Genomic DNA, 21,703 nt, shown 5'->3' with positions numbered 1-21,703 from the left:
AATAAATATCCCAATGGTTGAGGCTGAGTGGAGAACATGCTGTCGGCCATGAAATACTGATGTATCATCACTGGGATCTGTTACAAAAGTTTGTGTTTTTTAAGTTAAGAAAATGAATTCAATTTGCTTTGGTCTGTCTTATCTTCTGATACAAGTATAGAATCATACAACACAGAAGGAAATAATTCATCCCATTGTTCCTGTGCCAGATCTTTGAAAGAACTGTCCAATTAGTCCCACTCCCCTGCTCTTTTCCTATAGCCCCGCAAAATTTTCTTTTCAAGTATATATCCAATTCCCTTTTGAAATTCACTATTGAATCTGCTTCCACCACCCTTTCAGGCAGTGCATTCCAGATCATAACAATTAGCTGTGCAAAATAATTTCTCCTCCTCTCCCTCTGGTTCTTTTGCTAATTATCTTAATTCTGTGTCCTCTGGTTACTGACCTTCCTGCCAGTGGAAACACTTTCTCCCTACCTACTCAAACAAAACCTAATCATTTTGAACACCTCTATTAACTCTCTGCTGTATGGAGTGTAATTCCAGCTTCTCTATTCTCTCCAGATAACTGAAGTCCTTCATCCCTGGTATCATTCTCGTAAATCTCATCCGCACCCTTTCCAACGCGTTAACATCCTTCCCAAAAAGCTTTGATTTTTATTTCCATCAATATCTCCAATGGTTAAAGTGCCTGGAATACTATGGAATGGTATTCTGCCTCTCTATTGCCATTCCCCAAATGTGTGCTGCACTTCATCTCTCCTCTTCTACATATTAAGAAAGTGTTGTTTTGTGATGAAGCTAGAGTGTTCCCGCACTGCTCAGCATAACACCATTGCATAATCTATGGATAGTAGTGGTTTTGTTCTCTCTAAGGAATATGGAAAACTAAACACCCATTAGAATTCCGAAAGGATTGCAAACACCTTTCTGAAAAGTTCTTCTTTAACCATTTGGTATTTCTCCTCTAAAAAGCTTCTCAGCTGTGATTATTTGGATGCCCATATAACTGCAATGTCATTGTGGAATTGAGCACAACAACAAATCCTAGATTTAATCCCCAGTCATTACCGGGTTACCTAATATCAACTGGACAACATTAGGGGGGGCTACAATTAACTTTGATGTCCCTGGGCTATGCAGAGGCAGTCGGTGGCAATCACTGTCCACTAATGTGGGTGGACAATGGATAGGGAAAGGATCAGTATTGGTATGTTGAGTCCTCCTAGTCAAATACCTGCCAACACTCTGTCCAGGGTCACATATAAAGAAGTGCCATTGGATGGGGTGAGGTACAAGAAGGCTGCCTCCACCTGAAAATAAGTCCGTGCCTTCAGGAGAAAATTTAGGAGGAAAAATAGTGAATGTTGTTTTTTTTTAGGTATCATATTTCATTCCGTTGGTGTGTAACAATAAATTTGTCTTCCTTCTGTGTAGGCGAATGAGTACAACAGCACCCCAGACAACAGCATCCCAGACAATGAGCAAGCAGTGGAAATGGCCTACGACAGCTTAAAGGTATGAGATGAGCCAACTGGGATATTACTTACAAAGCAACCTGATTGAATGTATGTTTCCTGCTAAAAGTAAGAATAAACAAGTTTCAGGGTTGATGGGTCCTGGGGCTCTCTCTGGCATGACCCTATGCAATGAGTCATTTTATAAAAAATAATGTAAACTATATTATATTTTAGAATTAATGGCAAAGGTCAATGGTTTCCTGTTGGAGACCCTTTGAAAGTAATACTCCTACTTCTGCCAGTGGAGGAACATTGAAAATATTATAGCCCATTCCCCATCTTATCAATATTCCTCAGCAGCTCCTTTTGCTCTTCTAAACATTTAACTATACCTCCTACTTTGGTATCATCTGCAAATATCGTCAACACTTCCTCTCGACCTATATCCAATTCATTGCTATCCACATTGAACAGGAGTGGCCCCAAAACTGAACCCTGTGCAAAACTACTGCCCACTTCCAGCCACTCTGAAAAGCTCCCCTTAACTCCTACTGCCTGTTTTTCCCCTTCCAACCAATTGTTCATCCAGTTTGCTATCCTTCTCCTAATTCCATGCCCTTTAATTTTCGTTAGTAATCTTCCATGTGGTATCTTGTCAAAGGTTTACCGAAAGTCCATATATATTCTGCATTTTTCCCATCTACTATGTCTGTTACCTCCTCAAAGAATTCTGAGTTTTGTCATCCCTTTTGGGCTACTTTTCTAACTAGTGTTTGTTTTATCTAGATAGGCAGTGATTTCATCAATACTTAGAGTTGCTAAAACTTTCCCTACCATAAATATTAAACTAACTGGCCTGTAACTTCCCGAATTAGCTCTGTCTCCAGTTTGAGTGACTACTTTGGCCACTCTCCAGTCCTCCGGCACACATCCACACTTAGTAGAGCCCAGAAATATAATTTCTGGGACCTCAGCAATGTACTCCCTCAGGATCCCTGGATGTATCTTCTTAGAGCTTTGCCTTCTTTGGTCTAACTACCTTATCAAAAAATGTCCTTTTATCAATTATAAGATCACTCATCTCGCACTCTCAACCACTTCAGAATTCTTCTCCTCCCAGATATCCTTCTCTTTAGTGAAGACCGATGCAAAATAGTTATTAAATATTTCTGCCATTTTTTGATAACCATATACAAATTATCAGTTGTCACCTCCCAAGAGTCCCATTTTGCTTTTAATAATTCTCATTTTACTGATATACTTATAAAATACCTTACTGTTCATTTTGATGTCTTTTTGAAATTCCTATACTTCCTCTTATCTTTCCTTATCCTGATGTTAACCTCATATTTCCTTATTTTCATTATTATTCTCTTCCTCAATTTTCATTGTTTTTTTAACGTCTTTATCCATGGCATTCTAAAACTGCTAATAATTTCCTTTTTAATAGAATATTCTCACTCTCTACCTTTGCAATCTCTCAGAAATCTCACTTGTTTCGCAGTCAACAACAACATGTATTATCTACCATCTGTAACATTAAAAAATCCCAAGACACTCCACAGAAGTGTCATCGGACAAAAATTGACAGAGCCCAAGAAGCAGATATTAGGAACAGTAGCTAAAAGCTTAGTCAAATAGGTAGGGTTTATGAAGAGCCTTATGTGTTACCTTCTGTACGACCCCTCAAACACACAGGCTCTAAGATGGCTGATAACTTCGGGAACCTGTCAGGTGACATGTTCCCTCTTTCTTGTTGTAAACAGCAATGGCTGCATTACCACAGAAGTCCTCTGGGCGGAGCTTATATATATAAATACCACATTAAGTAACTGCATGCCAAACTCTTGGTCAAACACATTCCCAGGTGCCGGTCTAACAATTTGGACCTGAATTTATTTGGTATAATCACTCTTGCACCCCACATGATACAATCTTTATCGACTGATAATTCATTCCTACGAATGAAGAATGGATGAATATCTTTCTCTGATGCCTGAGTTGGCCAGCCATTTGCGATGTAATCATACACCTTTGACATAACTTAGCCACGTTTGGTTGCACTACCAATCTCTTCAGCTGTGACTAGCAGTTCATCAGTGCATGAAAAATAGAACACTTCTTCCCTTTTGAGTGTAACTTGTGATGGGGAAGGCAATCTAGACAGCATCAGCATTACTGTGATCTGCTGATCATCTGTATGCAATATCATATGTATATGCTGACAAAATCAAAGCCCATCTCTGCATTTGGGCTGCAGCTAATGTTGGAACTAGGGACTTTGGATGGAGGATTGCTGTCAGGAGCTCATAGTCCATAACGATGGTAAACTTACGACCACACAAGTATTTGTGGAACTTCTTGACCCCAAAAATTAATGCCAAAGCTTCCTTTTCAATTTGCGCATAATTACACTCACTGGTACTGATGGTGCGTGAAACGAAAGCAATTGGTGTCTCCTCCCCATTATGTAAAACATGAGAGATCACTGCCCCAACTCCATACGGAGAGACATTACATGCTTGCTTGATCTCCTTAGACACGTCATAGTGAACTAACATGGTGCTCTCTACCATATGCCTTTTCTACTCCTTGACTGCTGCGTCGCATTCTTCTGACCACTTCCAATGGACCTGTTTTTTCAACATTTCATTCAGTGAATGTAACACAGTAGCCAAATTTGGTAGGAACTTCCCATAATAGTTCAAAAGACCCAAAAATGATCGAAGTTTAGTTTCTTGGTTGGATGTAAACCATCTTTGTCTACTCTGTGTCCTAAGTACTCCACTGTAATTTTGAAATAACTCACACTTGCGAGCAGTCACTTGTACTCTGTGCTTTTCTAGCTGTTTGAGGACTTCGTTCAATATGTTATTATGGATTTGCCTGTTTGATGCTGAAATGAGTATGTCATCTAAGTAATATACTACCCCTTCAATGCCTTGCAAAATCTGGTTCATCATCCCTTGAAGTATGGTGGGGGCAGAAGACATTCCAAATGGTAGCCTATTAAATTGATATAGGCCTAGATGAGTATTTATAGTCAAGCATGAATTGGACTCCTCATCTAGTTCAAGTTGTAAGTTGGCATTTGTGAGATCCAACTTTGAGAAGATCTGACCACCTGTCAGTGGTGTGAACAAATCTTCTACATTTGGCAATTACCCTCTCGAACCCAGTTTACAGTTACCTTATAATCACCACACAACCTTACCTTACCATCAGACTTGGGTACAACAATGGGTGTAGCCCAATTACTTAGATTTATCTTAGAGATAATGTTCTCAGTCTCTAGTCTTTTGAATTCTTGCTCAACTTTCTCCTTGAGTGCATATGGTACAGGACGTTGCTTGCAGTAAACTGGTCTAGCGTCCTTCTGTACCCTGACACTTGTCTTGAAGCCTTGGATCGGACTGCTTGTTTCACCGAACACCTTTGGATACGTCTTGATGACATAATCCTTCAATGCAAATCTCGTTTCAACACGAAAAATCTCATTCCATTCCAGATTCAGTGATCCCAACCAATTTCTTCCTAGTAAGGCAGGCTTGTCTCCTGCCACCACCAGCGAGGCAAGCTCTGAACTTGATCCTTGTATTTCACCGGTACAGTGATACGACCTACCACAGGAATATTCTCTCCTGAGTAGCTTCGCAGCTCTATCTTGGATTTCTCCAATGAGAAATCATGCAATTTGTCGAGATAGAGATTCCAGTATTATGCTCACTGATGCACCAGTGTCTATTTCCATGGATATCTTGGTTCCTGCAACATCTAATTGGGTGATGATACATTTTGAATCGCTGTTAGATATCCTCATGCTCCTGATGACGTGTATCTCTTCATCCTGTTGCTTTTCTTCCATGCCTTGTAGTCTCTGGGGATTTCTACTTATAGCCTTGAAAGTTGGTTTACTCTTCAGTCGGCATACCTTCGCAAGATGCTCAGTTTTTCTGCAAAAGAAGCACTCTGCCTTCACATATGGACTACTTTGAGCAATGTGTTGTCCCAGGCACCGATAACAAGACTTCAATGCTTTATTACCCTTGCCAGTTGCTGAGACCTTGGGGCCCAACTGCGTTTTACTTTTAACCTGCAGGCGATTCACCTCGGTTGTCTGACTCACAATTCTCAGGAATATTGGTCGGCCATATCCATTGACAATAGCTGTCTGACAAGCTAAATCAAAAGTCAAGTTAGGAGTTGTCAACAACTTTCTTCTGACCGTTTCATTTTCTATTCCACAACAAAGCGGTCATGCAATGCTCGGTCGTGAAAGTTTTCGAAATGACAGTAAATAGATAGCTTTTTTAATGCTACAATGTACTCATTGATACTTTTGTTAGTTCACTGATCTTGTAATCTGAAACGATAACTTTCAGCAATTTCCAGGTGCTCAGGACTGCAGTGCTAACTAACTTAAAGGGGAAAAGAAAGGCGGTGAGATTCAGGAAGTGAATTCCAGAGCTTGGGGCCTAGGTAGCTTAAGGTACAGACACCAGTGGTGGCTATAGAGAGTAGGAAATGCACAAGAGGCCAGGGATGAAGGAACGCAGAGTTCTCTTGAAGATGAAGATACAAGAAAATTGATGGAGTCAGGGAAGAAAAATCAGCATTTCTGTAGGAGGAAGTCAATGTAATCCGTCACCGATCACAAACTTGTACCCACCTCTGTGAGTCGGATGAAAATGTTTGCAAGCCCTTTTTCCAGACAATAGTGCTAAATCTTAGTTTTCTTTTTATACTCCCTTCCTCTACTGAAGATAGTGTGTCATGCTTGAGGTATGACTCCATAGGTACTGGCAGTCTCTGGTTTCTTGCCCACGTGTCAATTCTTCTAGAACTAGGGGGCATAAGGGGTCGGCCATTTAAGACTGAGATGAGGAGGAATTTCTTCACTCAGAGGGTTGTGAATCTTTGGAATTCTTTACCTCAAAGGGCTGTGGATGCTGAGTCATTGAGTATATTCAAGGCTGAGATAGATACATTTTTGGACTCTAGGGGAATCAAGGGATATGGGGATTGGGCGGGAAAGTGGAGATGAGGTCGAAGATCAGCCATGATATTGAATGGCGGAGCAGGCTCGAAGGGCCGTATGCTCTTCTCCTGCTCCTAATGCTTCTGTCTGAGCCCAGTCAGTGAGTATCAACATGTTATTTGATCATGGAAGGCATAACAGCTAATCTTGTCCATGAACAAGCAATTTCTAGCAGGAGTGAGAATAATTGCTGAGTTTACCTCTTTCAAGTCTAGAGGGACCTGGAAGAAAAATATAAATAACAAACTATGAAAAATTCAACTGGAGTAGGAACATAAGAACATGAGTAGGTCATGTGGCTATCAAGGGAAATCAGGGATAGTATTAAAGCCAAGGAAGTGGCATACAAATTGGCCAGAAATAGCAGCGAACCTGGGGACTGGGAGAAATTTAGAACTCAGCAGAGGAGGACAAAGGGTTTGATTAGGGCAGGGAAAATGGAGTATGAGAAGAAGCTTGCAGGGAACATTAAGACGGATTGCAAAAGTTTCTATAGATATGTAAAGAGAAAAAGGTTAGTAAAGACAAACGTAGGTCCCCTGCAGTCAGAATCAGGGGAAGTCATAACGGGGAACAAAGAAATGACGGACCAATTGAACAAGTACTTTGGTTCGGTATTCACGAAGGAGGACACGAACAACCTTCCGGTTATAAAAGGGGTCGGGGGGTCTAGTAAGGAGGAGGAACTGAGGGAAATCCTTATTAGCCGGGAAATTGTGTTGGGGAAATTGATGGGATTGAAGGCCGATAAATCCCCAGGGCCTGATGGACTGCATCCCAGAGTACTTAAGGAGGTGGCCTTGGAAATAGTGGATGCATTGACAGTCATTTTCCAACATTCCATTGACTCTGGATCAGTTCCTATGGAGTGGAGGGTAGCCAATGTAACCCCACTTTTTAAAAAAGGAGGGAGAGAGAAAACAGGGAATTATAGACCGGTCAGCCTGACATCGGTAGTGGGTAAAATGATGGAATCAATTATTAAGGATGTCATAGCAGTGCATTTGGAAAGAGGTGACATGATAGGTCCAAGTCAGCATGGATTTGTGAAAGGGAAATCATGCTTGACAAATCTTCTGGAATTTTTTGAGGATGTTTCCAGTAGAGTGGATAAGGGAGAACCAGTTGATGTGGTATATTTGGACTTTCAGAAGGCGTTCGACAAGGTCCCACACAAGAGATTGATGTGCAAAGTTAGAGCACATGGGATTGGGGGTAGTGTACTGACATGGATTGAGAACTGGTTGTCAGACAGGAAGCAAAGAGTAGGAGTAAATGGGTACTTTTCAGAATGGCAGGCAGTGACTAGTGGGGTACCGCAAGGTTCTGTGCTGGGGCCCCAGCTGTTTACACTGTACATTAATGATTTAGATGAGGGGATTAAATGTAGTATCTCCAAATTTGTGGATGACACTAAGTTGGGTGGCAGTGTGAGCTGCGAGGAGGATGCTGTGAGGCTGCAGAGCGACTTGGATAGGTTAGGTGAGTGGGCAAATGCATGGCAGATGAAGTATAATGTGGATAAATGTGAGGTTATCCACTTTGGTGGTAAAAACAGAGAGACAGACTATTATCTGAATGGTGACAGATTAGGAAAAGGGGAGGTGCAAAGAGACCTGGGTGTCATGGTACATCAGTCATTGAAGGTTGGCATGCAGGTGCAGCAGGCGGTTAAGAAAGCAAATGGCATGTTGGCCTTCATAGCAAGGGGATTTGAGTACAGGGGCAGGGAGGTGTTGCTACAGTTGTACAGGGCATTGGTGAGGCCACACCTGGAGTATTGTGTACAGTTTTGGTCTCCTAACTTGAGGAAGGACATTCTTGCTATTGAGGGAGTGCAGCGAAGGTTCACCAGACTGATTCCCGGGATGGCGGGACTGACCTATCAAGAAAGACTGGATCAACTGGGCTTGTATTCACTGGAGTTCAGAAGAATGAGAGGGGACCTCATAGAAACATATAAAATTCTGACGGGGTTAGACAGGTTAGATGCAGGAAGAATGTTCCCAATGTTGGGGAAGTCCAGAACCAGGGGTCACAGTCTAAGGATAAGGGGTAAGCCATTTAGGACCGAGATGCGGAGGAACTTCTTCACCCAGAGAGTGGTGAACCTGTGGAATTCTCTACCACAGAAAGTTGTTGAGGCCAATTCACTAAATATATTCAAAAAGGAGTTAGATGAGGTCCTTACTGCTTGGGGGATCAAGGGGTATGGCGAGAAAGCAGGAATGGGGTACTGAAGTTGAATGTTCAGCCATGAACTCATTGAATGGCAGTGCAGGCTAGAAGGGCCGAATGGCCTACTCCTGCACCTATTTTCTATGTTTCTATGTTTATGTTTCTATATAGCTCCTTGAGCCTGTTCTGCTATTTAGTAAGATCATGGTTTATCTGAATCTTAACTCCATCTCCCCTTTAATAATCTTTAATCCTCTTGCCTAACAAAAATGTATTAACCTCAGTTTTAAAATTTTCAATTTACCTAGCCTCAATAGCATATATAAAATAGTAAATTCATTTATTGCATAATGACACTTTCCAATTCCTTATCATTTAATAGCGACAAGAGCTGGAATCTGAAAACAAGAAACTCAAGAATGAACTCAATGAACTGAGAAAAGCCATAGCAGAGAAGGCAATCGGGGAGGACCCAACTAATGACATGGAAAATGCTTACAGTGTACTGCTAAATCAGCTGAAGGTGGCTAATGAGGAGTTAGAGGTGCGCAAGGAGGAGGTCCTCATGCTGAGAACCCAAATCGTCAATGCTGCTCACCAGAAGGAGGTAATGTAATGTGCTTTGATGTATTGCTGCAACATCTCTCTTCATTTCAACTTTCTTCCACATTGTCCATTTCCCCCTCTTCCCCCTCTTCCCCCCCTCTTCCCCCCCTCTTCCCCCCCTCTTCCCCCCCTCTTCCCCCCCTCTTCCCCCCCTCTTCCCCCCCTCTTCCCCCCCTCTTCCCCCCCTCTTCCCCCCCTCTTCCCCCCCTCTTCCCCCCCTCTTTCCCCTCCCGCTCCCTTCGCCGCCTCATTGTTTCAACTTGTATTTCCGGAATCCTCCTTCAATATCCCTCACCTTAGTAGATTTGACAGGCTGTGAGGACAGACCTCGAGGATACGGGTTTAAAATGAACAGGCCTCAAGTGAGACTTGAGACGAAGAAACTGTTTTGTTTGTGGGTTTTTACTCCAATATTTTTCATGTGGTTATCATCACAAAATCTACCGCTGTAAGCTAGCCTTTTAACTGAAATTTGAACAGTATCTGGTAACACAATGTGTCCAGGGGCTGAAAAGAGATACTTGTGATTGTACTTGGCTTACTGAATATGTCATGAGCACTTCATAGAATCTAAAACTGATAATAATTTGGCCCATTGTGTCTTTGGTAGAATAATAAACGGCCGACCAAAGCTGGGTCAATTAATTGTTACAATAAAGATCTGATTTGGAATAGGATTGGAGGTTATATGGATATGTATAAACTGAGAAAAGAAAGACTTATATTTATATTGAAAGCATAAAATTACAAAGGGATATCGATAGATTAAGTGAATGAGCAAAACTGTGGCAAATAGATTTCAGTGTAAGCAAATGTGAGGTCATCCACTTTGGGCCTAAAAAGGATAGAACAGGGTACTTTCTAAATGGTGGAAAACTAAAAAACAGTGGAAGTCCAAAGAGACTTGGTGGGTTCAAGTACATAGATAATTAAAATGTCATGAACAGATACAGAAAATAAACAAAAAGGCTAATGGAATGCTGGCCTTTGTATCTAGAGGACTAGAGTACAAGGTGGGTAGAAGTTATGCTGCAGCTGTACAAAGCCCTGGTTGGACCACAGCTGGAGTACTGTGTTCAGTTCTGGGCACCACACCTTAGGAAGGATATATTGGCCTTGGAGGGAGTGCAGTACAGGTTTACCAGAATGATACCCGGACTTCAAGGGTTAAGTTACAAGGAGAGATTACACAAATTAGCGTTGTATTCCCTTGAATTTCGAAGGTTAATGGGTGAACTGATTGAAGTTTTCAGGATATTAAGGGGAACAGATGGGGAGAAACTATTTCTGCTGGTTGGGGAGTCTAGGACTAGGGGGCATCGTCTAAAAATTAGAGCCAGATCTTTCAGGAGTGAAATTAGGAAACACTTCTACACATACAGGATGGTAAAAGTTTGGAACTCTCTTCCACAAATGGCAATTGATGCTAGATCACTTGTTAATTTTAAATCTGAGATTGATAGCTTTTTGTTAACCAAATGTATTAAGGGATATGGGCCAAAGGTTATGGAGTTCGATCACAAAACAGCCATGATCTCATTGAATGGCAGAACAAGCTCGAGGGGCTGAATGGCGGACTCCTGTTCCTATGTTCATTCCTATATAGCGCTTTTCACAATCTCAGGACGTCCCAAAGAGCTTTACAGTCAATGAAGTACTTTTGACGTGTTGTCAATGTTGGAATGTAGGAAAGCAAATGCTGCACAGGGCAGGATATTTATTGTACTGCTGAACCTGGGGGAGTGGGGAAGACGAAGGGAAGAATATTGTCTTGGAGGAGAGCAGTTGAGTGTTCACTGTTGGTGATATGGGATTGGATGAACATTCTGGAGTTTTGTTTGATTTGCCTTTGGGTATTGGGGGATATTTATTTATTCAGAATGTTCTCATGTGAGATTAAGCAGATGGGTCAATACCATGGTAGGATAGTTTATACATGGTGTCTGCCAATTGTAGGTAATATAGCTGTTTTGTGTTCAATGCTTTCTTGTGTTCCAAATAGAGCCCACATTTCTGCTCAATTGCAGTGGGTTTGGTCAAGTCAAATAAGTAGTGTATTTCTCTCATTGCAGGATAAAGTGACTGAGAAATACGAGTGGAAAAGAAGTAATGAAAACATGGAGAACGATGATGCCATTGAGGCTTACAATGGTATATGTGAGACCAACAGGTAAGTTGGTGTTTGGTCTATCTATACAGTCTCTCCCTATCTTGAGTCTGTTCATTTTCCATAAAGGCCCATGGGTTTACCCATTTTATATCCACCTCTTCACAAGTGTACTCTTCTATCAGAACAGGATAAGGATAAGGGGTAAGCCATTTAGGACCGAGATGAGGAGAAACTTCTTCACTCAGAATTGCTAACCTGTGGAATTCTCTACCGCAGAAAGTTGTTGAAGCCAGTTCGTTAGTTATATTCAAGAGGAGTTAAATATGGCCCTTATGGCTAAAGGGATCAAGGGAAAGCAGGAAAGGGGTACTGAGGTGAATGATCAGCCATGATCTTATTGAATGGTAATGCAGGCTCGAAGGGCCGAATGGCCTACTCCTGCACCTATTTTCTATATTTCTATGGAACAGGTTGACTGAATGTGCTGTGGGCCTGATCTCCCACAGATATCTGACCAGTACAGTACAAATTGGTGTTTCCACAATGCTGCCCCATTAACTCCAGGATCTAGTGTGACAAGCTCAGATTGATGGGATGAATGTTTGCTGCTGTGGGAATTATTAATTGAAATGGATTTTAGGAAATTTCAGCTCGTTCCTATCCTGTAATGCAAAGCTTCTCATCATGTGTACTGAATGTACACCCACTCACTCTAACACAAGATAGTGATCAAGGCCATAAATCTGTGCTGGTTTTTTTCCCTCAACAATGCTGTGGGCAACTGTAATACTCCAATTATTCTTATCAATGCCTCAGTGGAGATTAGTTAACAGCACAACCCGAATCAAACCTTCTTGGCCCCACAATTTATTTATCACTTAATCATTGGAGTGAAGAAGGAACTTTCCCAGAGGTGATCAAAAAGCTGGCTATTTTTGAGGGGATAGGGCTGTAAAATCCAGTGATGCTCCCATTAAAATAGTTTAACCAACTATTAGTGATCATCAGTCAGCCACACAGATTGCCTGATCTTGTGCTATTCATCTTGAGAAAGGTCTTAATGTGAGGGAGTGCAGTCAAAAGAAATCTCATCTTTGAGTTTGGCTGAAGTAGTGGGGTAAGCTTTACTTTGCTTTAACCTGTGCTTTATTGGAACTGAGGTTAAGTACTGCTATCATATTATGCAAAGTGGAGAAATCTTCCATTTCCTGGTGTTTCATCATCGCTCAGTTTAGAAATTATACATGTACAGACAAGGACAGTATATACTCTTCCTTTCTCATTCTTTTGTTAATACAAGTTGAGTACAGATATATGACACACTAGCCCAATCTTCATAATGTTTTTACATTCCTTTGTACGCAGCTTTGAGTGAGAATTGCCAAATCTAGTTAAATCTCTTTACGACTTATGTATAATTGGAAAAAGTGCTACTTTGGTTGTTCCCTAGGATTGTTTCTCAGTTAATGTTACTATTGATGTTGCGGGAATCAAAACCATAACTGGGTTTTTTGTGACCTGGTGTTGTCGTACAGAGGCAGAATATTAATTTTAATGTCCCTGTATTGTAATCTCTTAAATATTGGCAAGTACTATATCTGTGTGTTGGCAGAAAGGAAGACATCTTCTTGGCTACAATCCTGTCCCGAGGTCATGTTTAAAAACAAATGAAGTCATTGTACCTCATCCTTTTAGAGAGGAAAAAAATGTAAAATGTTGGTACTTATTCTCGCTTTCTGTATTAACACTATCTTTGTTCTTTCTGAGTGACGCTTTTGCTCCTTTCTCTTTTTTTGTTCCTGCTTCCTTTCTCCTGTCATTCACTTCCAGCCAGGCTGAGGACTGGCGATACCTCAATGAAGATGGAGAGCTAGGCCTGGCTTATCAAGGCCTAAAGGAAGTTGCCAGGTCAAATCTTTGTTTGCTCTTTGTTTTGAATAACTAAGATGTAAGGGTGCGAGGAAGAGTTTGATTTCCACATGGTGCTATAAAGAGAAACGTGTAGTATATTTCTTTTTGAATGCATGTGTAATGTTTGCAGCACTTCACATCTCACTTTTGCTATTTAGCTTTATCACTGCTGAAGGTCACTCACTAAACCAAAGGGTTAAGGTTTACAGGGTTATTAACTGCAATCTTTCAGGGTGTTCATGATCATCTCATGTTTTCAGAGATGTATGGAAATCATTTACAGATTTCAAATCTTATATTTACCATTGGCTATATTGGTAAATGCACTTTCTAGTGTGGAACTGAGCTATACTGATCTGGCTGGAGCAACTGAAGGAGTACATGGCTCTTCTGTGAACCCTACTGGATATTGCACACGTGCCAACATTGGATAAGAGCAGGATTGGTTTTAGCTGTGAGGCCTGCCACGGTAGGATATAAATTGTCTCGAGATATGCATAAAGACTGGCCACTTGGGCAAGGTACGATAGTGTGGACAGCACCTGTGGAACTCTACCCATCGGTTTTGGGAGCTATTTTTTTTTTAAATTGAGATGAAAGGCACCAACCATGAAACTGTTTGTCAGCAATGCCTTATGTAATGAAGGAATGCCTAGATAGGAGAACATATATATTATTTAAAATTCTGTGCATCACTTGCTGTTGAATAAGGTCCCAGTGAATACTTGGCTGATTTCAGCAGGGCATCAGCAGGTGTTCTACAATTGGCCACAATGCCTCTGTCTAGGGAGGGAAAACGTCATCAACGATTTCCGCTTCTGATGACTGACTGTGGGCAGGTCACTTTCCTGTCATCTTGTCAGAGGCATGGCGTGTAGTGAAAAAAAGGAAAAACTACATACTAGTTTTAGTTGTATTTTATATTGCACAAATCCCTAAACAAGAATGGCCAATCAGCAGCTCTGTGATTGAACAATGTTCTGTTTGCCCAACTCATCTGCTCAGTGAGAGGATGTGATCTGCTAGGTGTGCAGCAAGAACTAGTGCTGCCCCCAGCGAGGGAACGCACTAAACTCACCACAATACAGAACAAAGCTTTTTTTTTTGAAGATAAAGATATTATTTTAAGTAAGAAACTTCTTAACCAACTCCTCCTGGCTGGCATTTCTCATTTGATGCTATTGTACCACAGGCTGCTGGAGGCACAGTTGCAGACTCAGATCAAGCAACATGAGGAAGAGGTGGAGAGAATGCACACTCAGATGGAGGTTCTGAAGGAGGAGATGAACAAGCAGCAGCACATCCTCACACAGACACTACAGATGTCCCCGGAAGCACGTATCGAGTACAATGTGCAACAGGAGATCACGCGCCTCACCAATGAGAATCTGGTAAGAAAGCCAGGGGTCGGAAATTCGGTTTCTTACGCCACCCATTACTGCCGGAGAGGGGCAGCAAACGGGCGACTAAGTACTTGCCGCCGGCGCTGACCGAATTCCTGGACACTCTGCCACCCCCCACGTGGTGACATCATCAAGCGTGCAACGCCCCCCTGACACCGATACTCTGAAATTAGTTGAGTATGGTGGCCTTAGTGGCAGGCGTCCATACAGCCTGGGAAAGGTGGTGGGACATTTGGGATTCCGGGGCAGTAGCGTCCAGGGATCAAGGTAAATGTTTATGTTTACTTTTTTAGCATTTAGGTATTAATGGGAAGTGTGGGTGACGGAAAGCGGAGGAAACTTTTCTTTTCCACTTTTTTTTAAACTCTCACCCCGGCAGCCTACCATCGGGAAATTCGGTCGGCCTCCTGAGATGCCGCTCCGTTGGCGCCCGAGGATGAGTGTGCAACGTCACTTTTAGCGCGGCTCTCTCATCTTTGGCCAGCAAAACTGAATTTTGCAGTTTGAGGCGGTACCTGCCGCCTGGTGTTAAAATCAGCACTCAGCCGGTGACACCGACTCAAAAACGGCGGGACTGAATTTCGACTCCTCCCAGTTTTGACCCTTTCAGTGGTATTCAGACCTATACTTGCATTTTAATAGACTATACGTCAGATTGTATTGCTGTATATTTCTCTTTGAACTGTTAGCTTTATATATTGGTTTAAACAAATGTTATTCAGTAACTTTGTGGCTTGGGCCACAATCCCAATGAAAGTCTTTCTCAATGGCTGTTCTCATGCATGCATGTCTGTACCTGTGATTCCCCAAGTGGTAAGCTCCCGATTTCAATTCTGCCTCTGTGGGCAATGACCATGTGGAAGCTAGGCATTTCCTAACATGAAGATGGGTAAATAAAAAAAGACAATAGGATCAATATTTCTACGAAATAGTTTTACTTTATTGGAGCCCTTTCTCTTGATGTATGGAAGCTGTCATAACTCAGCATCCTAACAGTATTCACATAGTTTCTATTGCTGGAACATGAGTAAAAGAGAGAGAATCCCAACTTAGTCAACAGCCCACTGTGAAGCAGGCCATGAACAGAGCATCAGAGACATATGGAACAGCAAACGTGCTGAGAGCCACAGGAGAAAAGGAAACTATCTTCGTATTCCCCAAAGATTGCATTTAAGTACCACCGTTTAATATTTTGGTTTAAATGATGATATTTCATAGCTCTTACAGACATTTTGTGAATAAAATATACAGAGACCAATAACTTAAAGTTTCTGTCTGGCCAGGTATGTCTGCAGTTAGTTTTGGAAATGGTTAAAGGTTACTTGCTGCACCTTGCAACAATTTGGGCCCGTGGCAGCGTTTGTCAATATCAGAAGAGATAGTTTAGAAATTACTGAATTAGTTGTACAAAATATGTAGGTGGGCAGAACAATGGCAGATGCTAGTCTGTGAAGTGCAGCACATAGTAATGGAAAATAGGTGATGCACAACTCCATAAATGGTGTTGAAATAGCTATGGATGAAGCTGAAAAAGATGTAGGAGTCTTAGTAAACTTGATATTAAATATGGGGAAGACTGAAGCTGTTGTCTTTGGTCCCCACCACAAACTCTGATCCCTAGCCACTGACTCCATCCCTCTCCCTGGCATCTGTCGAAGGCTGAACCAGACTGTTCGCAACCTTGGTGTCAGATTTGACCCTGAAATGAGCTTCTGGCCACATATCCGCAGAATAACTAAAACTGCCTATTTCCACCGCCATAATATCATTTGCCTCCACCCCTGCCTCCATTCATCTGCTGCTGAAACCCTCATCTATGCCTTTCTAGACGTGAATACTCCAACATTGGCTGGCCTCCCACATGCTACCCTACGTAAACTTGAGCTCATCCAAAACTCGGCAGCCTGTGTCCTAACTCGCGCCAAGTCCCGTTCATCCATCACCCCTGTGCTCGCTGACCTACATTGGCTCCCGGTTAAGCAACGCCTCAATTTCAAAATTCTCATCCTTGTTTACAAATCCCTCCATGACCTTTCCCCTCCCTATCTCTGTAATCTCCTCCAGTCTCAACGCCCCGAGATATCTGCGCTCCTCAAATTATGCCCTTTTGAGCATCTCTGATTTATAATCGCTCAACCATCGGTGGCCGTGCCATCAGCTGCATAGGCCCCAAGCTCTGGAACTCCCTGCCTAAACCTCTTTGCCTCTCTACCTCTCTTTCCTCCTCATAAGATGCTCTTTAAAACCTACCTCTTTAACCAAGCTTTTGGTCATTTGCTGTAATTTCTTCTTATGTGGCTTGGTGTCAAATATTTGTCTTATAACACTCCTGTGAAGCGCCTTGGGACATTTTACTATGTTAAAGGTGCTATATAAATACAAGTTGTTGTTGGTCTTGATGGCTAACATGCCCAACTAATGCAGAGTGGCAATCATTAAAGCCAAAATAGTAGAATGTAAGTTAGAGATGGTTGTGATCAAACTTTATAACGCTCTGGTCACACTACACTTTGAATATGATGACTAGTTTTGGTTACCGGGCAACATGGGGGACATTCAAGCGTTGGAGGCAGTGCAGAGAAGAGCCACAAGGTTGATCCCGAATATCCAAGAACTGAATTATGAGGAAGGACTGAAAAAACAAAATTTTTTAGTATGAAAAGGAGGTGTCTGAGAAGTGTCTCAGAAATACATGATATGGGAATAGAAAAAGTAAACTTCGAGTATTAGTTCAAATTAAATTGAATTCCATAGTCTAAGAGCAACAGGTCCAAACTAATAAAATATAATTTTCGGACTGATATCAGAAAATTATCCTTCACACAAAGATTGGTCAATGTGAGGAATGACTTCCAAATAGAATAGTGGAGGCAAAAACCCTGGAATCATTTAAGAAACAATAACATGCTACAATGGGAGGTAAATCGAGCAGAAACCTCAGTGTCTCTCTAACCTTATATTCTTACATTGTACATCCTGTACCGGTTGCGTTCCTGCGTGACATTTCCATAGTCTAAGTAACCATCATGCTCCACGCAGTTTTGGGTTGTCTCTATTTGTACTTACCCGTATAACGCTCAATGTAATATAATCCACTTAAGTCGTCGTCTTTCGTATAGCAAAGCAAATCAAATGTCAACATCTAAGTTGGATATCAAGGCCCAAGTTTCTGGTGTAACAGTGTGGTTATCTTGCAGGCTGCCTGCAAATTTCTTCTGAGGGCAGTACTCAGTGATGTGTTCCAGGGTCTGATTAGGAGCTCCACAGTTGCATGATGGGGATGCTTTAATCTTCCATTTATGGAGAAGGTGGCAGCATCAACCATGACCAGTTCTGAGGTGGTTGATGGTTGTACACTGTTTGCGAGGAAGGTTTGATCCTTCAGGTTGTACTGTGGGATCCTCTATAAGGAATTAATTCCACATGTTGCAGTTCTTCCAAGTTCGCCGTCGATCATCAAGGCTGAGGGGAGATCGCTGAAGGGTTTTGGCGACGGTCCAAATTGGCCTTCTAGATTTGAGATGGGTTCCTGATAGGTTGTTCAAGTTGGCCTGGATTGGCATGTCTTTGCTGGTGTAGTTGTATTCTCTGGAGACTGCATATTTGCAGCATAGGTGTGGTGATGCAATGTTTGCAAGCACGGGCAACCAAGGTGTTGGTGTCAATAAAAGCATATCCGTGATAATTCTCATTTGGTGGATAATTCTCATCCACTTATCATCATCATCTTCGACAGTCGCTCGGAATCGAGGAAGTCTTGCTTCTACTCCTGAAGTGAGTTCTTTGGTGACTGAACAATTCGAGAGCCACAGAGGGAAGGGGTGGGTGGTACTGGTTTGCCGCATGCTCTTTCCGCTGCCTGCGCTTGATTTCTGGACGCTCTCGGCGTTGAGACTCGAGGTGCTCAGCGCCCTCCCGGACAGATGCACTTTCTTCACTTGGGGCGGTCTTTGGCCAGGGACTCCCAGGTGTCTGTGGGGATGTCGCACTTTATCAGGGAGGTTTTGAGGGTGTCCTTGTAATGTTTCCGCTAGTATAACACACAAATACTGAATCTGCTAATATCTATTCATCATCCTGTGTTGTAGGACCTTAAAGAACTGGTAGAGAAACAGGAGAAGAATGAGAAGAAGTTGAAGAAGCAACTCAAGATCCACATGAAGAAAGTTCAAGAGCTTGAAGGTATAACTGAGTTTAGAACATTATCATGTGGGATCAAACCTGGGGCATTCCTGCTGTGTGTGGCTCCATTCTGTTATGCAGTTACCAGCTACCACTAGGAGGAACCCTTAGCTCCAGCTTAAGTCTCAGAATCGAGCGTTTTATGTTGCTGCTCCTCAAATCTGAGGAAGTAAATGATAGTTAACAGAAGCAATGAGGAGTGTGAGCTTATGTATATATAATATAGTGTATATAGATGTACAGATAGATATTATATTCAGATATGCACAAAGTTTTAATTGAGAAAAAACAAAATCATACTTTGCATAGGATTACGTAAGATATACGGCACACAAACTGGCCATTTGGCCCAACCAGTCCATGCTGGCATTTATGCTCCATTCGAACCGCCTCCCGTCTTTCCTCATCTAAATCTTTCAACATAACCCTCTATTTCCTCATATGCTTGTCTAGCCACCCCCTAAATGCATCTATACTGTTCACTTCAACCACTCCTTGTGGTAGCAAGTTCCACATTCTCACCACTCTTTGGGTAAAGAGGTTTCCTCTGAATTTGCTATCGGATTTCTTGGGACTGTCTTATATTCCTTGCCACTAGTTATGTATGCTCTTCCCCAAATGTGGAAACATTCTCTCTCTATCCACTCTATCAAAACCTTTTATAATTTTAAAGACCTCTGTTAGGCCACCCCTCAGCCTTATCTTTTCAAGAGAAAAAAGACCCAGACCTGTTCATCCTTTCCTGATATATATACTCTCGCATTTCTGGTATCATTCTTGTAAATCTGCTCTGCACCCTCTCCAGTGCCTCCATATTCTTTTGATAATATGGTGACCAGAATTGTACGCAGTACTCAAAGTGTGGTCTAACCAAGGTTTGATACAGGTTTAGTATAACATAGAAAAACAAAGAAAATAGGTGCAGGAGTAGGCCATTCGGCCCTTCGAGCCTGCACCACCATTTAATAAGATCATGGCTGATCATGCAACTTCAGCACCCTATTCCTGCTTTCTTTCCATACCCCTTGATCCCTTTAGCCGTAAGGGCCATATCTAACTCCCTCTTGAATATATCCAATGAACTGGCATCAACAACTCTCTGCGGTAGAGAATTCCACAGGTTAACAACTCTCTGAGTGAAGAAGTTTCTCCTCATCTTAGTCCTAAATGGCTTACCCCTTATCCTTAGACTATGTTCCCTGGTTCTGGACTTCCCCAGCATCGGGAACATTCTTCCTGCAATCTAACCTGTCCAGTCCCGTCAGAATGTTATGTTTCCATGAGATCCCCTCTCATCCTTCTAAACTCGAGTGAATATAGGCCCAATCGATCAAGTCTCTCCTCATATGTCAGTCCTGCCATCCCGGGAATCAGTCTGGTGAATCTTTGCTGCACTCCCTCAATAACAAGAACGTTCTTCCTCAGATTAGGAGACCAAAACTGAACAAAATATTCCAGGTGAGCCTCACCAAGGGCCCTGTACAACTGCAGTAAGACCTCCCTGCTCCTATACTCAAATCCCCTAGCTATGAAGGCCAACATACCATTTGCCGCCTTCATCACCTGCTGTACCTTCATGCCACCTTTCAATGACTGATGAACCATGACACCCAGGTCTTGTTGTACCTCCCCTTTTCCTAATCTGCCGCCATTCAGATAATATTCTGCCTTCGTGTTTTTGCCACCAAAGTGGATAACCTCACATTTATCCACATTATACTGCATCTGCCATGCATTTTCCCACTCGCCTAACATGTCCAAGTCATCCTGCAGCCTCTTAGCATCCTCCTCACAGCTCACACCGCCACCTAGCTTAGTGTCATCTGCAAACTTGGAGATATTACACTCAATTTCTTCATCAAAATCATTGATGTATATTGCAAATAGCTGGGGTCCCAGCACTGAGCCCTGCAGCACTCCACTAGTCACTGCCTGTCATTCTGAAAAGGGCCTGTTAATCCAGACTCTCTGCTTCCTGTCTGCCAACCAGTTCTCTATCCACGTCAGTACATTACCCCCAATACATTGTGCTTTAATTTTGCACACCAATCTGTTGTGTGGGACCTTGTCAAAAGCCTTTTGAAAGTCCAAATACACCACATCCACTGGTTCTCCCTTGTCCACTCTACTAGTTACATCCTCAAAAAATTCTAGAAGATTTGTCAAGCATGATTTCCCTTTCATAAATCCATGCTGACTAGGACCGATACTGTCACTGCTTTCCAAATGCGCTGCTATTTCATCTTTAATAATTGATTCCAACATTTTCCCCACTACTGATGTCAGGCTAACTGGTCTATAATTACCCGTTTTCTTTCTCCCTTTTTAAAAAAGTGGTGTTACATTAGCTACCCTCCAGTCCATAGGAACTAATCTAGAGTTGATAGACTGTTGGAAAATGATCACCAATGCACCCACTATTTCTAGGGCCACTTCCTTAAGTACTCTGGGATGCAGACTATCAGGCCCCGGGGATTTATCGGTCTTCAATCCCATCAATTTGCCCAACACAATTTCCCGCCTAATAAGGATTTCCTTCAGTTCCTCCTTCTCACTAGACCCTCGAACTCCTAGTATTTCCGGAAGGTTATTTGTGTCTTCCTTTATGAAGACAGAACCAAAGTATTTGTTCAACTGGTCTGCCATTTCTTTATTCCCCATTATAAATTCACCTGAATCTGACTGCAAAGGACCTACGTTTGTCTTCACTAATCATTTTCTCTATAGAAGCTTTTGCAGTCAGTTTTTATGTTCCCAGCAAGCTTCCTCTCATACTCTCTTTTCCTCCTCCGAATTAAACACTTTGTCCTCCT

At 42.2% G+C, this 21,703-nt stretch overlaps 1 protein-coding gene across 1 annotated transcript in view; it reads left to right on the top strand.

Moving 5' to 3' along the window:
- myo5b (myosin VB) overlaps positions 1-21,703 on the top strand; it is a 310,547-nt gene that overhangs the window by 272,171 nt on the left and 16,673 nt on the right. The window contains exons 27-31 of the mRNA XM_070867495.1: positions 1,440-1,520; positions 9,061-9,285; positions 11,357-11,454; positions 14,498-14,696; positions 18,797-18,890. Of these exons, the coding sequence (XP_070723596.1) occupies positions 1,440-1,520; positions 9,061-9,285; positions 11,357-11,454; positions 14,498-14,696; positions 18,797-18,890 (697 nt within the window). The remainder of the gene's footprint in view (positions 1-1,439; positions 1,521-9,060; positions 9,286-11,356; positions 11,455-14,497; positions 14,697-18,796; positions 18,891-21,703) is intronic.

The sequence above is a fragment of the Pristiophorus japonicus genome, chromosome 2, assembly GCF_044704955.1.
Source record: "Pristiophorus japonicus isolate sPriJap1 chromosome 2, sPriJap1.hap1, whole genome shotgun sequence".
NCBI classification, from domain to species: domain Eukaryota; kingdom Metazoa; phylum Chordata; class Chondrichthyes; family Pristiophoridae; genus Pristiophorus; species Pristiophorus japonicus.
Note: the sequence above shows the minus strand (reverse complement) of the source record. Positions and strands in the feature narration are given on the sequence as shown.